At 35.2% G+C, this 17658-nt stretch overlaps 1 protein-coding gene across 1 annotated transcript; it reads left to right on the top strand.

Annotated features, from left to right (window-relative positions):
* The first annotated feature begins 15269 nt into the window (after nt 1-15269).
* Nucleotides 15270-17121, top strand: LOC133745304 (UDP-arabinopyranose mutase 1-like). The gene is made up of 4 exons (XM_062173364.1): nt 15270-15603; nt 15745-15995; nt 16216-16384; nt 16708-17121. The coding sequence occupies exons 1-4, from the start codon at nt 15295-15297 to the stop codon at nt 17053-17055; spliced, it is 1077 nt and encodes a 358-aa protein (XP_062029348.1). The 5' UTR covers nt 15270-15294; the 3' UTR covers nt 17056-17121.
* The last annotated feature ends 537 nt before the right edge of the window (nt 17122-17658 follow it).

Here is a 17658-nt window from a genome sequence, read left to right as displayed (position 1 = left end):
ATTACTAGCTAACAAAACTAAAACCTAAAGGAACTGTAGAAAAGAAAAGTAAAAAAAAAAACTTCCCTAACCCTACCCTATCTGAAGATGGAACCATTTTCTTGAGCATCTTAACGCCTAATGTAAGAATTAATGTGGACTTATCAATGTTCAATAAGGACCACAACAAATTAGCTACCTTATTTGCAGAATAAGTAATTAGACAGTGCTTGAATTATTTGAGTCCATGACCTCTTTATCTATAATCAGTACTGAATACGGTATATATTGTTGATTACTTAATTATAGAGTAATCCTAAATGTACATGAAATAGTTTGACAAAGGCCTACATCAATTAGGACTAAGAATCCTTTATGGGAGGTACCTAGTCCGTGATGCCTATAAAAGTCTTAGATCCCTGCTCTATCAATCACCACGCTATTCATAAGCTTTGCCCCATAAAAGGTTGCATACAGGATTGGATAGAGGAGAAGATCTATCATGACTAATTCAAGTTGGTATACATGATTTATATTTTGTTCATCTTAATATTAAGCTTATGTTAATCTTAATTATATTTTGTGTTCTTAGATTGAGTACAATCTTATTTTAGTTTTACATTTGGTATCAGAGCCTTTTGTGCTCAATTAAGAATCAAAATGTTTTGGACCGATTGAACTTTTTTTTTTTTTTGAAAGAGGGGGAAGAGCATGTGTTTAAAAAAAAAAAAAAAAAGTGCTGCAGATTATTTGAAAACAAAAGTGTAGAGGGTCGACCCGTCTTTAATGGGTCAAACCAGGTTTTTTAATCAAAACCCAAAAACCTTTGGTCTTAAAAAAAAAAAAAAAAAAAAAGTTCTTTCTTTCTCTGGCGCGCGAAGTACAAAAGAGAACAGAGGGTTTTGCGATTTGTTTTGTCAAAATCGTTTTATGGGTTTTGTTCCAGATACTTTTGCAACTCGATTGAGGTATGTTTTGTGAATCTTAGTCTGAGATCTTTGTGGCAAATTTTCAAAACCTTGAAAAGTTGGAGTTCTTCAGTATATTTCTTCATTGAAGCTTGATGGATGTATTCTGTCAATTGGGTTTGACTTAAGATGCGTTCTCCCAGCATCTAATTAACCACCAATCACTAGTTTCTCCTTTTTCCTTTTTCCGAGAAATTCGAAAGTTTTATTTTCTTCGTGGTTTCATAATTGAATGCCTGAGTTTTTATTTTCTTTTCTTTTCTTTTGAAATTGGCTTAATGGTTTTACTACTGACACTTATGCATATCGTTTTAGACCTTTAAATTGATCAAATTACATGTTTTTCATGCAAACATTATATTCAATTTTAGTAAACTCATCTCTTAGAGCAATTTTATGCTGAATGTTAATCATGGAGGATACTGCAGTATATTGGAAAATTGATTGATTGACCTGAATTTTAAAAATCTCATCCTTTAACCTTCTATTGTTTATGTTTTGTTCCTCATGGTCTTTTTCACTAGTATGCATAAATGCATAATCATCAACCATTCATATTAGTATAAAATTTCTTATCATCAAGGTGTTAGTATGAGTCCTTTTCTAAATTGTATGAATTAAAGGACCACTAAATTGATATTTATAATTGAAGCAAAGTGTAGCCAAATAGATTTTAAGTCTGTCTTTGTCTATTTTGTTAATGGTTGTTTTCCGAAATAACCAAGATTAAAGGATTACAATGTTTTGTGCATGCTGAATTGATTTGTTACTTCTCAGTTCTCACGTCTCAGTATTTTTTAATTCAAATCTCTTATGTACAACTAATGATTTGATTTCATGCATGAGTTTGCACGAAAGATTGATCCTTTTATGTTCAGAAAGAAAGAATTTTCTGAAAAGAACAGAGTTTACTAAGACCAACCCGATTTCACAATGGTTATTCTGACAAATTATTTCGATTTACATTTTTTTTTTCCGCCTATATTTGTCTATAACTATTGCTGAAAATGTGGTTGAGGAAGCCTATTGCTGTGGGTATGCTTTAATTTTGTTGCTATTTCCAAGTTACAAGAGAATCTTGCTTCCAGGTACGCTTCCGTACCTATCTCAAAATTAAGCAAAACTATATAGTTGCAGTAATTCAATCATGATTTCCTACATGCTTTACATGATCAATTGTCTTGGTTTTAAGTAATTTTCAGGACCTTGGTGAGGCATGTATGGTTTTGACAAACTGTGTTGATTGAATCCTTGTATTTTGTCGAGTTTATGATCCTGGATGCTTCTGTTTGCATTGTTTGATTCACTGTATGCTTAATAACAGCTGATTACTTGTTCTCCCAATTCAGTAATAATCATTTGTGAACAATTTCATAAAACTCGAATTAAATACATACAACTCTGCATAAATTTTGGTTCGGTTTGATTAAAGTCTTTTACATAATGTATTGTCAATAGCAATCCCATGTAGAAGACTATAATTAAACATAAGTATTGGACCAATACCTTGTAATATTGAGTTTGGAAGCCAGTGTCTTTGCTCCCCATAGGAGGTTTAAACATTCACAACTTTTAAATTCAATATTAGCACATAACAAAAATTAAAATTCACATTCAGAGGTCATTAGAGATGTTCTTCTTGCCACCCTAGGTGTTGACATCATCTAACCGACCTATAGTTGAGTTTTGGTCTTTGGTTATGTGATTCAGTAGTGTCAATTGTCCTTTTGCCACTCTAGGTAAGGCTGACACGATGAAGCACTTTGGGGCTCTCCATTTAATGCCTAGTTCTTAATTTTCAAACTAGGGTAAATTTTAAGGAACTGTTAATGATCTGTTACAGCAATAAGTATTCCATAAAGTTTTTCCATCTTCTTTTCAAGAGGTAAAATTGGGGCAGAAACTAAGAGTTCAGTGTTTGAATATTCCATCGATTTCAAAAATAACTGTTTTTTTTTTTTTTTTTTTTACCTTGGGGGAAGAGATTTGTCATGCATCAATAGGTACTGGTTTCATGGTTCTTTGAAGGGAAAAATAAATGTAATTATCTCCTGAAGTTGCTGCATATACTACATATGTCTTAGTTAAAATAGTAGCTATGTTTATCAATCATTTTGAATGTCTTGGATAGTTATGGTGCTGACTTTAAATGTTTGGTTTTTGCTTGATCGTGGTTGACATTATTTTATTTTGGTTTATTCATGGAGCATTAATTAAAAAGAACCATTCATTTTTGCTTGCTTGGTTGTTAATGTTATAAAATCTATAATACATCAGACAATACCTTACATAACCAAGATGTGGTGGTTTACATAATTATATATTCATTGAGTTATGTATATGGTATACTGTTTGTATGTTGAATGTCAGAGTGTTGCTTTGCTTTGAAGCTTGTTCATGATAAAATATTTCTCGCATATCTGATTCTTGATGTTAAACTTAAGTTGCTTATATATACATATCTTGGGCGTCTTTTATTTATTATTTTGACTACTTTAAATTCCCGGATCTTCATATAAAGCATTCATTATTTCGTGGTATTTTTTAGAAAAGGTTTTTTCAAGATTAAATTTACTTTTCCATTCTCTGCATGAAAATCTACTTCAAAGTTGCCACTGCCATAAGTGCAGTCATCTTTAAACATTGACTTGTTTTAAATTTCTATCATATTGCCTTTCCTGCCACAAATAATAATCTTTCGATAAACATTATTATACTACTTATGAAAGAAAATATATTTTGGTATCTATTCACATTGTAACAATGAGTCATAGTTTTCCTCATTATTAGGAGTCATATGAATCATTCTCTGTATATTAATGTGATTTAAGAGAAGCCCTTGGTAAATACTTAAACGAAATAAAAACAATGTTTTGCTATTGGCAAGTTTATTAAATTTACTTGTTTAAGGATGGACACAAGTTGTGTGTTGCTCTAATGCCCTGAAAATCTGACATGTGCTGTTATTTTTGTTACATATAGTCTGTCTTTGGTATTTCTCTTTCTGTTTAGAAAATATTAAAGGAACTAAATTTAGAGGCATATTGGAACAGCTAGGTCCCAGATTTAATTACAGGGATGTTCTCTTATGATTATTTTTCATTATATCACATGTGGTCTTGTGTCTTTTTGGCCAACTGAATACCACTTTATATTATTCTCCTTTATTAATGCCTTGGGAAATAAAGCTCATTCCCTGTAGTAGAATTCATGCATAATATGTGACTTCTATTGAGAATATGTTAACATGGTCCAAATACCAGACTTACTACATTAACCTATTTGCTTATACTAGTTATAGCATATCAATTTGTTCTAGTAATAACTTAAACATTCTTATATCATGCTATATGAAAAACAGTGACATTACATGATAGGTGTTGTAGTCATTGATTACTAAGAATCATCTACATGACTGGACTATAGGTATATGTAATTCTATTTTTGTCTCTGTTTTCCAATCTCGATTCGGTTTGGTTAAAGAATTTAATCTGTGCCCTACTCCCAGGTGGAAGGTTAGCTATAAAATTAACATGGACAGTGATTATTTTCATTTGATCAAATATGAAAAACAAAAAAAATTGTTTAAAGATCAGTCATAATTGTGGAAATAATCAATATACTTTTGTGCTTGATTTACAAGTTCATTTGCATTACAAGATATAGATACCAGGCTTGTAGCGAAATCTATCCTTGTGTATTTTTGCATTTCATCTGCGTTTCTATCTAGTTGATAATTGCAGTATCTTGAAATTGAAATTGCATATACTAATTAGTAAGGACCTTTATAGGTTGTCTACAGCTAATCTATATTTGACAGGGGTAATGTAAATTCATTTGTTTCTCATGAATTGTTCTGACCTCTGAGTGACACTCTGAGTTATATGGTTTAATATTTTCTGTTTAATCCAGCTGCATTTTCATTCACATTAATCTATCAAAGGACATGCAGCGTAGTCTTTCATATGTGTTGAAGAAACGAAGTTTTAAGAGTTGGACTTTATTGCATCTGCCTTATTTTGCTCTTTTACTGAATACATATACCTTAAGAGATCAGTGGGAGTAGAATCTTTTTCAGGGAATGCTATAAAAAGGACTGGAAGATAATGAAGGTGAGGTTGTAAGATTGGTACCTCTTTTGGTTACCTTCATTTACCAAGAATTCTGCACTTGCATAATTATAAAATCATGCGCAGACTATTAGAGTACCTAAAAGTTTGACATGCTTTTGGACAGCGGGAGTACTCTGATATACTTAAACTACTTTGATAATTCTTAGAACTTGTTGCTGTAAGGATTTACTTTAATTAAATTTTATGATGTAATAACATTAACCTTTTGAAGTTCCTATTTAGTATTTGGCAAATTTCTGACTTAATTAGCATTGTTGAATTTATCTGCATTTATTTTACTCGAGTAATGAGCTATTTCAGTATTATAGCGATCTTTGCAGATAAGTTACAACATGACTGATGAAATTTGTGTGAAGCTTCTTTAGAAGCCTTAAGTTACAGATTCTATATATTTAAGAATCCTTAAGATTGGATCATACATTTGTTTACTTGCATGGCAGATTTTATTCCGAGTAAACTGGGTTTTCATGTACAGAGAATAGCTCCTGTGTTCTGTGAATTGTTGCATTATAATTGCAGGGTGCTGATGCTTAGTTAAGTGTTTGATTTCCTGCAGTTTAATGTGATTAGTCATAGAATGACTGAGTTTAAGGATGGCTTGATGATTTTGGCTTGTCTATGTGCACACTTCATAATTACTATATCTGAGGCAGTAGTATTCTTGTTGTTTGAGCATTGATAGTCCAAGTGGGAGACTGTAAGAATTAATGTGGACTTATCAATGTTCAATAAGGACCACAACAAATTAGCTACCTTATTTGCAGAATAAGTAATTAGACAGTGCTTGAATTATTTGAGTCCATGACCTCTTTATCTATAATCAGTACTGAATACGGTATATATTGTTGATTACTTAATTATAGAGTAATCCTAAATGTACATGAAATAGTTTGACAAAGGCCTACATCAATTAGGACTAAGAATCTTTTATGGGAGGTACCTAGTCCGTGATGCCTATAAAAGTCTTAGATCCCTGCTCTATCAATCACCACGCTATTCATAAGCTTTGCCCCATAAAAGGTTGCATACAGGATTGGATAGAGGAGAAGATCTATCATGACTAATTCAAGTTGGTATACATGATTTATATTTTGTTCATCTTAATATTAAGCTTATGTTAATCTTAATTATATTTTGTGTTCTTAGATTGAGTACAATCTTATTTTAGTTTTACACCTAAGACTCAAATGGTGTACGGCGTAACAAATCAACACAGTCACACGGTAACATTCAGAAGACAGAAATAGGGCTAGAGAAGAAACTGACTAGCTCCCCAAATGCGCAGTCCAGCCCAAACTAAGTGAAAAGGAAAAAGGAGAGCTGGGCCAAAAAACAAGGCCTAGGTCACTAGGCTGCACCCACAACCCAGCAAGACAAAGGTCCAAGCCCACTGCCAAGATCCATCTTCCTCACACCAGCTGTACTGGGCCAGCCTTCTAGGAAGGCAGCCCTGCCATTCACCGTTTCAGCGGCCTCCATCGCTCTTCCACCATCGCTGGGTCCTCCTAGAGTCCGACCCGGAAGCCTACTTCAAACAAACGATCAACGGAGGCCCGGGATACCTCCGCTGCCGACTGAGAAAACCTCACCCGCTCTTAAAGACCGTGGTTGTCGCCGATTGACTTAGAGGAACATAGCCCCCTCTGCAAACCTCGTCAGAGTCTTATGAAGCTGCTGCCGAATCGCGAGATCAAGCTTTGGCACTTAGACGACTCCGAACAGATCAACCACGCCTTCGTCATCGATTGCAGCTCTAGCTAGCCACCTAGCCACATCGTCACCTAGCCACCCTCACGCTGGAGCCTCACCGATGCTTGGTCTGGGGAACCTGCGTTCACCGTTGCCAACGTGCAAAACCACTACAAGGTCGCTCCGAAGACTTTAGAGGTCTCCACTGCGTTTGCAAAGAACAACCAATACCCTCTTCTTTATTGTTGGTGATCTGACAAAATCATACCTTATTGTCTCCAATGTGCAATGAAAAGTTAATTAAATTCTATGAAAATAGTCATTTATAGAAAAGATAAATGAGATATGTATTATGTATATATATTTTTCTCATTTATATACTTGGTGATGAGGAACTAGCTAGTTTCTCACGATAAAGGGTATAGGATAATATGACATAAAACAAGGGTCGTCCGGAGTGGTTTATTATGCTCGTAATTACAATACAAATTTTAGTTTCTTGAACTCTATATATCGTTTGTAATTTTCTTTTCGTTACGTATTATCATTTTTGTGTATAGTTAGTGTTTGAGTTAAATTCACCATTAGTTCCTCAACTTTTGTGCACCGACCAGTTTGATACCCAAACTCACAGAGCTATCAATGTTATCAACAACATACTTTAGTCAATGTTTCATCAATCCTCTGTTAACTATGATGATGTGGCATATATGTGGGGCAAAAACGTCTTTTTAAGTTGTTAATAAAATATATTGAATTACATTTAAAAAAAATTAATATTTGTTCACATACTTCTTTTCTTATTATTTTTTTCTTTTTTCTCTTGCTTAATTTATGGAACGAGTACATTTGTTTCTCTCTCTCTCTTTTGTTTTGAGTTTTAGCATGAGTACGTTCTTTGTAAGAAAAAAGAAGGAATTCCATATTTGAGATGGTGAAAGTGTATTGGTTTGTTGTTGGTGGTGATGGTTTTGGTATTTAGAAAATTGATTCAGATGTTGTTCTTATCAGAGGAAAGTTCATAGAAATCTGGTTTTTTGACACCGATTTCAGCCCTGATCTCAAACTCTTTGTGTGAATTCATCTTGACTGAAATCTCTACAACCTTTTCTCGCCATTTTCTATCTTCGTTTATTTCTTCATCGTCTTCTTCAAAATATTCTTCTCTACAAGTTTTTTACCACATCATGATTGTGTCACACTTAGTTTATGAACTCCATCCCTCAATTTTTTCTCCCATTCAAACTAACTGCAGCTTTCACGAAACACACAAATCAGATTGTCAACAGTAGGATGAAGCGCCATTCTATAAGGCAATTCAAAACTTAAGTGTAGCTTAGCTACTAGCTTGTAGGAGATAGAAGTGAAGGCGAGATCGACTTGGATGAGAACGACAGTGTTTTTGAGGCACTGTTGCCATCGCCATCATTGTGGGGCAATACTGATAAAGTAATATGACGTTTACATTCAAAACCATTTAGCAATGGATGAAGTGGTGCAAACCCTTATAAATCCATAGGAAAGGTCCCACTTTCCCATGTGGGATCTATACTCTCAACACGCCCCCCCCCCCCCCCCCCCCCCGCACGTGTGACGAATATATAAGCCATATACGTGGACAACTTATATTGGGTAACGTAGAGCCCGTGTGATCGCGACGCATGCACACGTGGGATTACCCGCTCTAATACCATGATAAAGTAATATGGGGCTCATATCTAAAACCAATTGGAAATGGATAGAGTGACACAGACCCTTATAAACCTATAGGCAAGGTCCCCATTTTTTGATATGAGATCTATACTCTCAAGAAATGCGATATGGTTGGAATACGTAACCGAATAAGTCGACTCGGTCCGAGTTAGAGGTGGCAAAGGGGTCAATCCAGCCTGACCAGACCCACTTAATCGAGCTTCGAGCCATGTTCGGGCTGGCCCGAGTCGGCCCGTTTCTTAACCAGTTTGGGCTCGGGCTGGTGCATATACTCAAACATTAGGCCCAACCTGGCCCACGGTCCAATCCCACAATGTGCCGGGCCCACGGTCTGAAAATTAAAATTAGTCGAGGCCAATATTATAAATATATAAGTTGTGACTCATATATCGCTGGTTCTACTCTCAAAGTCTCAAGTCTCAACTGTACACAATCCAATCAAAAACCAAAACTAATTCCTACATTATATTGATAATTTTTTTGTAAACAAAATAGATAAATAAGTGATAGATGCTCATTGTTTACAGACCATTCGATTTTGTCACTGTTTACAAAGTAATAAACTTTCAACAAAAATGTCTGAAGGGGAATCTGAATTCATACTCAAATATATATTATCTTTATATGTAAGTTTATTGTTTACACTCAAATATAAGTATATTGTTTATAAATATATATTATCTTTATATTATAAAGGAAAAAGTTTATATTATAGAAACGAGTTGGATTGCAGGCCGCAATATGTCTTGCTCGGGCCATGCCAGGCCTATAACGGGTTTGGGTCAGGCCAATGGGCTCATATTTCTTGGCCCAATCCGACCTATTAGAATAAAGTGTTCGAGTCGTGCTGGGACGCTAACAGGCTTGGGCCGGGCCGCTTTTAAACCTGTCGGGCTCGTGCCGTGCCCATAGCGGCCCGTTTGCCACATCTAGTCCAAGTCTCCATCTCGATTTTCTGATTCTTTTGGTCATCGTTGTCCTCCTCCGCTTCTTGAGTCCTTCCATTATGAGAGGGATGTCGTACTTTATGTGATTCAGAGCTTCCATGGTTTCAGATCTTCTAGTCTGAATTTGCTTTATGGGAAGAATGAGATTGCAGTTTTGATGAAGAAGAGGAGAGAGAATTATAAAGAATCATTTAATTAAATAAATAAGTTGTTGGGAGAAGTTGAGGGTTATTGGTCCTTTGTCATCTTTTTTTTTTCCCCACGTGCTTGCCACGTCAGGTTTTTAACAGAGCCGTCATGAAAATTTAATGGAAGTATGTCGTTGATAGTGATATAAGACTTTAGGTATCATATTGGTAGATTTATGAGTCTAGGCATCAAGCTAACCGATGCAAAGAGTTGAGGGATTGATGATGAATTTAACTCTTAATTTTTTTTGTTTAGAGTAATTTTTCGAAAGTAGTTATAGTTAAGTCCTTAACTCAAAAAAAGCCTCCTCGTTTGATTCATGTAGTTGAGATTTGAGTTTTTCTCTTAGGTCATGAAATATAATTGACCCACCAAAATATTGTATAAGCCGATAGTCTAATCCAATGTATGGCTCGCAAGAAAATCCTTGGTGACCCACAAGTAATATGAAAAGCGACATGACGGCCTTTTAAGCTTACGGTAAAGGAAATTGGGCTCCAGTGTTGGTCCATGTGGCCCAGTTCTCCATGGCCCATATGCCTCATCTAGGTTTCTATTCCTCTGCTTTTAGACATGTGATTAGAGAGAACATCGAAATTGTTCATCTTAAGATTACCCTAATCATTGTTTTAGTTTTCTCCCACAATGCAAAGATTAAGTTGCATATAGGGCGAGAACTAATTGGACAATTGTCATCTAATTATTCGACCATCTTACTAAAAAAAATTTCATGTGGGAGATTGAGTTCTGTTTTTTTTAATGTATAATTTCTTTATATGTTGGACAGAGGATAATACAGCTAGCATTGTAATTCCTAAAGATAGTGAATGCAACTGTGTCCGAGGAAAGCCTAACATTATGGTAGTAGGAGTTCGATATGCCATGATGCCAAGTGATGGAGCCAATGCATTGAGGAGGGTCCCCTTCGATGAAATGAAAGACTTTGTAACATGGTACATGCATATGCTGCACGGCTGCACCAATCCATTTTTGATGATCAATAGCTTTTTGAGTCCCGTAGACACATGCAGGGTACCCTCTAGTACTCAAAGACTTGATCGATCAGAAGGCTAGCTAGTAATGGATCAGATGTGACCCATATGCAACCCATACATAACGATGTCCATTGTCTATAAAGTCCTTACAAATTCTTAGATGTAAAGGGAAAGCTAGCTATATCATAATGTCACAATAAGATAAAGAGAATCCAATACTACAAATCCCATGATGATTTTACACTTTACTATCTTCTTTTTGGCGTTGCTAGTAGATATGAAACAACCTTACCTGATGTGATCGAATTAAGGTATGCATAACATGCATTCAAATGCACGAAAAGATATATACAATACGTGATTTGATCCTCTACGGATTTAGATTTTTTGGCTCTGAGTGTGTTATTTGTGTCTCGTTTATGGTGTGCGAGCAAAGAACTAGATTTGTTTAAAATCACTGTACCTATAATATCAATAAAAGGAAAATGATTTGTGGCCTCAATGAAGCCTAAATTTTGTGGCCTCAATTTTAGGTGTAATGTCATGTCATCTACACACATCACCTATTTGTCAACTCGTGCAATGTAATTCTTAAGAAAAATATCATCTTACCAATCTAAAATCTAATTACTCTAAGTTATTTTGGCTTTCTTCTAAAAAAAATAATTTGCTATTATTTTTTTTTTCATTTTTTCTTTTCATTACACTCATGCTTGAATTTTTTTGTTTTTTTTTTTTTATCAAGAAGAACTTCATTAATAATGAACTGCTTACAACGAGTTTTAGGCAACATCCCTTACAGAAATGGCCACTAGACTTCACACTGGAACTCTAAAATGACTGACTCAAGGGGCCAAAAAAGGCCCTGACTCCAAACTTGCACTACAACTATATGGCAAAGACAACAAGTGCAGGAGCAGTGAAGCTTTGTCATCTCACTCATGCTTGAATTTAAACAACAATTTTTTTTGGGTGATGCTATTCGCACACCCATTTTCTCTATTCACACACTTCCTCTATTTATCTATTACTTTAATTTAATTTTTTTTTACAAATTATCCCAACTACCCTCCTTTGCAATTTTGTTTCTGTTTATTTTTTATTTTTTATTTTTTATTTTTTATTTTTTATTTTTTATTTTTTATTTTTTATTTTTTCTATTTGGCAAGTCAATCATAAATTAAACATCATTATGTAATAAATCATTTTTCTCATGAATGTCATTGCTGATTAGAAAAAAAATAAATAAAACAACAACAACATGATGCCCAGTACCATTTGGTCTAGTGGCATGGTCTCCCATTCGTAAGAGGGAGGTTGTGAGTTCGACTCACTAAAGACTAGTTGTTGCATTTGAGTTGTTTATTTGATAAAAAAAAAAAAAGAAAAAAAAACAACATGATGGGCAGGACGAAGGGCAATTAATATGTCAAAAGCTCTGCAATTAGTGTGACAGAGTTTACGGTCAAATGAAAAATCACGATATAACTAAGTTTGGGGATTTAGGTATGTCATGACTGCTATACAAGACTGAAGAAATGTATAAGCATATCACCTAAACTAAAGAGGATCCAAAACCTCTCACATCTGATTAAGCAACGTTGATTCAAGATATCATTCCCAGTGACATAAAGCATTTTATAGAGTGATGATATGACTAATTTTTCAACTCTTTAATTTATGTCTAATGTAGCTTGTTATTCAAGTTGCTTGTTATGCCATAATTAAACTTCAAACCATCACATTAGAGGATAGAATGACTAAGTTAGAGAAGTTTTTGATGGAAAAGAAAAGAGAAAATTATAAAGAGTTTTGAAGTTCTCTGTGTCTACGGGAAAATAAAGGTTTAGGATTTGGTGATGATTGACTTGCCAAATAGAAAAAAGAAAAAAAAAAAAACAAAACAAAATTGCAAGAGAGGTTAGATGGGGTAATTTGTAAAAAAAAAACAATTAAATTAAAGTAACAAATAAATTAACCGGGTTTGTGAATAGAGAAAATAGGTGTACGAATAGCACCACATTTTTTTTTCTTCAATCAAGATAGAAAAAATTTCATGTAATTCAATCAATAGATTTGCACACACATTCGATCAATAGATTTGCATAACATATGTATATGAATTCAACCTTTGTTGGGTTCCTACAAATTTGAAAATATAATGTGAAAAATACATATTCATATGATTATATATATATATTCTTTTGTTCATTTTGTCTCTCTTCATGTAGCTAGGGCTTAAACGTTATATTTGAGTATATCATTTTTTGTTTGGTTTTTACCTTATATTTAGATTATATGGATTTTTCTTACCTCTTAATTTAGACATACATATTTTTCAAATTCAATTTACCAATGCTATTTTTTTGGATGAATTTAATCAATATTTTGAAAGAAAAGTTAATGCCTATTTCTTGACACCTAATTCTAATGCTATCTGGAAAGAAAAATTATAGGAAATAATTTAATTAAATGAAGAAAAATATTGGTCAAAGAATTTGTAGACAAATCTCTTTTTTTTTTTTTTTTTTTTTTTTTTTACTTGTCAAGGGGAACCCAAAAGCTTCCTAGGCCCAACATAAACCCCTTCAGCGCATGTGAAATGCTCTAACTGTGCATTGCAGCACAGTGTCTGGCCACTTTGACAGCTTCGGGGTTCGAACCTATGTTGAGGAGCACACCCAACTAGACAAGAACCACTAGGCCACTTGCAGTGGTTTGTAGACAAATCTCTTAAATTAGTACATAACTAGCATTTCTCCACACATGCTCTGCATGTACAAGTAGTTTTTTTCTTTTTTAGAAAATAAAAAAGAAAACGGTTATTGCAGATACTCAAAAGATAATGGGAGAGAAAAGTGGGTTATGAGTTTTTTTTTTAATAAAAAATATCTTTTATAAATGTCATAATTATCTTTGCGATTTAATTAATTCTCAAAGTTATTTAATCTTTTAGAGTCTGTCAAAATTTTTGATCTTGGCTAATAAACTATCTTCTCTTAATAATAGTATAGATTAATAGCTGATTTTTTTTTTCGCCACCTAATTAAATTCATTAATGTAATTGATTCACCCCCTAACATCTAAAAGGAAATATAAAAGGGTAAACTTGGTTTGCAATGGTGTGATATGACAAGATATATTATTTGAAATTGAAAATAAAATTTGTATTTGCTTACATGACATGACACCTCGGATTTGTGACAAATCTTGGGCCTCATTGAAGCCCTATATCATTGCCCATCAATAAAATGACCTAATATTGGAATATTGGATACCTCATAGATCCATGGAAGTAGGAATAGGGCTGTCAATGGGTCGTGTTGGGTTGGGTTCGTGTCGGGTCAAGGTATTTGTCGTGTCGCAAGATATAAACCCAAACCCAACCCATTTAATAATCGTGTCAAAAATTTAAACCCAAACCCAACCTGTTTATTAAACGGGTTACCCGTTTTCAACCCGCTTAACCCATTTAATAAATAAGTCGTGCCTTATTAGACAAAATGACCCATTTAAGCTTTAACAATGAGACCCATTTAACTAAAAAAATGCATAAATTAATTAAATTCACTAAAAACTCCACAAAACGAAGAATATAAATAATTATATATAATTCATAAATAATTAAATCCAATAATTAAAAAGCAAAATATTTCAAATTGTCTAATATTATTATCAAATACTCCGAACGTCCAAACTTTCAAGAAGAAACATAGCACAATCGGGTTAGACGGGTTCACTTCATGTTGGCAGGTTGACCCGTGGCCGACCCATTTATTAAATGGGTCATGGCGGGTTGACCCACCGCCGACCTGCTTTTTAATTGTGCGGGTTCAACCCGCTTAATTTCGTGCGGGTTTCGAGTCGTGTTATCGTGTCGTGTCGGAATTGACAGCCCTAAGTAGGAACCTGCCCAAATGCACCCTAGCTTGAAACTGAAGCTAACTACATACTTTAAAAAAAAAAAAAAGGATCAAATGGTTTCACTCCTGGCCCCATGGTAACTCGAACCCATGACTTCGTACATAGGTAGTGGGTGCTCTAACCACTGAGCTAACACCACTTCGTCAAGCTAACTCCATACGTTACCCATAAATGATTTAACAAGCAGGAATTTATAGATTTTATCTGATTATGTCCATTAATCTTTTGCATTGTAATCCATAATGTAAACGAAACCAAGCTTGGCTTTGGTCACATACATGCCCAAACCTAGAACAACTAGAAACACAAAACACAGAACTTTCAACTGTTTAATCCAAGTCTATCCGTTCTGCTACTGTCGCGTGAAAATTCATGCATGTTTCAAAATTGAAGTCCCAAAACGGCATTAATCTGATTAAAACGGTCCCAGGTAGGTTAGATGGCTTCACGTACGTTTTCATTGAATCACAGGTTAGGCTAACCCATGAAAACCCAGAAAACGTTTATAGCTAGCCATGGTGTTCATGTAGATTTCACCAACTCACGCAAAGTCATGTGGGCAATGCCATAAATTCTGCGCAACCTCGTCCTTTAAGTATTCATCACTCTTTGTTTCTCTTTTGCATTCACCTTTTCCTCGCTACTAACATAAATTAACCAAACCCTACGCTCCTCTATCTGCTAAACTATATATGGGTCATCATCTCAATTGATTCCAACCTACCACCTCCATCAACCTCTCTGCATAACTCTCAAGATGGCCGTGGTAGCTGATCTGAAAGACGAGCTCGACATTGTGATCCCGACTATCAGGAACCTTGATTTCTTGGAGCAATGGAGGCCTTTCTTTCAACCCTACCACCTCATCATCGTACAAGACGGCGATCCCTCCAATGCTATTCGGGTTCCTAACGGGTTCGACTACGAGCTCTATAACCGTGACCATGTCAACAAGGTCTTGGGTCCTAAGGCTAGCTGCATTTCTTTCAAAGACTCAGCTTGTCGCTGCTTTGGTTTCTTGGTGTCCAAGAAAAAGTACATCTTCACCATTGATGACGACTGCTTTGTAAGTTTTGTTTCTCAATTAGTCAAGCATGTACTCATCAAATCTGTTTTCCAAATGTCTAATGTAAATAGACTCATGATATGTAGTGACACTTTATTTAGTGGACAAATTTCATCGATAATTGCTTTTTTTTCCTTAAAGGTGGCAAAGGATCCTAGTGGGAAAGAGATAAATGCATTGGCACAGCACATCCGAAACCTGCTTAAACCATCAACTCCATTGTTCTTCAACACACTCTATGACCCGTTTGCAGAAGGAGCGGACTTTGTTCGCGGCTATCCATTTAGCTTGCGGGAAGGCGTGCCCACCGCTATTTCTCATGGCCTTTGGCTCAACATTCCTGACTACGATGCCCCGACTCAGCTTGTCAAGCCACGTGAGCGCAACACCAGGTTAACCCATTTCCCATTTACATATTGGAATATGTATAGATACCAACTTGTTCCACCATGATATGGTATAATTTCATCGATTCAAAGCCGGCACATTCTTAAATAAGATGCCGGTATTACAAACCAATTATTTGATAAACAAATTTGATCAAACATATGGTGAAGTTGGCATTAGTTGTTGTGAAAATAATTTAGGATTGAGTTTCTTTAGTTCAAGTAGGTATGTTGATGCTGTGATGACAATCCCCAAAGGCACCCTTTTCCCAATGTGTGGGATGAATCTGGCTTTTGACAGGGAGCTGATAGGCCCAGCCATGTACTTTGGGCTCATGGGTGATGGCCAGCCCATTGGCAGATATGATGATATGTGGGCTGGCTGGTGTGCCAAGGTAATCAGCTTCAACAACAATGAGATATCCTATTTCCTTGTTTTTTTCTCTCTTTAATTTTCTCTTGTTTGATATCATACCTATAATTATTTGGATTTTCATACCTGACACTTTTCAATTGGACTCCTAAATTTTCAATTGCATAGATTAATTTAACACCGTTCTCGAAAATGTATGTAAGTGTCATCATATAATCGTAAATTTTGTGTGCATGTTGTGAGAGAGATGTTATATATAATTGATAGATACAATAACGATCTGTCTTCTTTTTTTGCATATCCGCGGTCCGCCTACATGACAACTTCCCCTATGTGTTCTTTTAGGTGATATGTGACCATTTGGGGCTAGGGGTTAAGACAGGACTGCCATACATATGGCATAGCAAGGCAAGCAACCCATTTGTGAATCTGAAGAAAGAGTACAAAGGCATTTACTGGCAGGAAGATATGATCCCATTTTTCCAGTCCATCATTCTCCCAAAAGAGTGCAAAACTGTTCAACAATGCTACATTGTGCTTGCCAAGAGTGTCAAGGAAAAACTCGGCCCAGTTGATCCTTACTTTCAGAAACTAGGGGATGCCATGGTTACTTGGATTGAAGCATGGAATGAGCTGAACCCACCACCACAGACAGCAGCTCCGGCTCATCCAAATGGTGTTAAGAAAAACTAATTAGTACTAGTAAATTATGAACTTTCACCTTACTGCTTCCAACAAAGATGTTCACCCCTAAAAAGCTTTATGAGTTGTTATGAATTTCCATATTTCCTTATTAATAAACTCTTTAATGGACTTCATTGAAGAACAAATTGAGAAGTGTGCACTCGGTTTTCTACCCGAATCTTAGAAAGTGCTGCTTGACACTATCAGAACAAGAAAAACGTCATCTGGTAACTTGAAATATGACTATATCTTGCATATGATCGAAAGGTGGGTTTATGTCAAATTTTCTTACTTGTTATCAAAGAAGAAATCTTTACCTTACTTTTTAACGAGGAGCAATGCCATTCACTTTTGATTTGCCCAAAATTGTCATATACCATGCAATTTTAGCTTTCCATATCATCATTTTCACGCAAATTTGAACTTCAACTCAGTCTCACAAGATGACTATGTGAAGTGAGGGATTTGGTGAAAAGAATACGTTCAATTTCCTAATAATAGTTAGAACAAGAAAGTCATTACCTTTTATTTCCCAATGATCCTGTACTGAACTAGATTTTCTACTCAAATGAAAAGGCTATGATCCGTGCCGACATAGCTAGCCTTCCTTTA

Source organism: Rosa rugosa, chromosome 4 (assembly GCF_958449725.1).
Source record: "Rosa rugosa chromosome 4, drRosRugo1.1, whole genome shotgun sequence".
Lineage (NCBI taxonomy): Eukaryota > Viridiplantae > Streptophyta > Magnoliopsida > Rosales > Rosaceae > Rosa > Rosa rugosa.
Note: the sequence above shows the minus strand (reverse complement) of the source record. Positions and strands in the feature narration are given on the sequence as shown.

Excerpts from the sequence above, each read along its gene's own strand:
- LOC133745304 (XM_062173364.1), top strand. The coding sequence starts at position 15,295 with ATGGCCGTGGTAGCTGATCTGAAAGACGAGCTCGACATTGTGATCCCG. Across the intron at positions 15,604-15,744 it reads CCATTGATGACGACTGCTTT|GTGGCAAAGGATCCTAGTGG; the intron begins GTAAGTTTTGTT and ends TTTTCCTTAAAG. Across the intron at positions 15,996-16,215 it reads CCACGTGAGCGCAACACCAG|GTATGTTGATGCTGTGATGA; the intron begins GTTAACCCATTT and ends TAGTTCAAGTAG.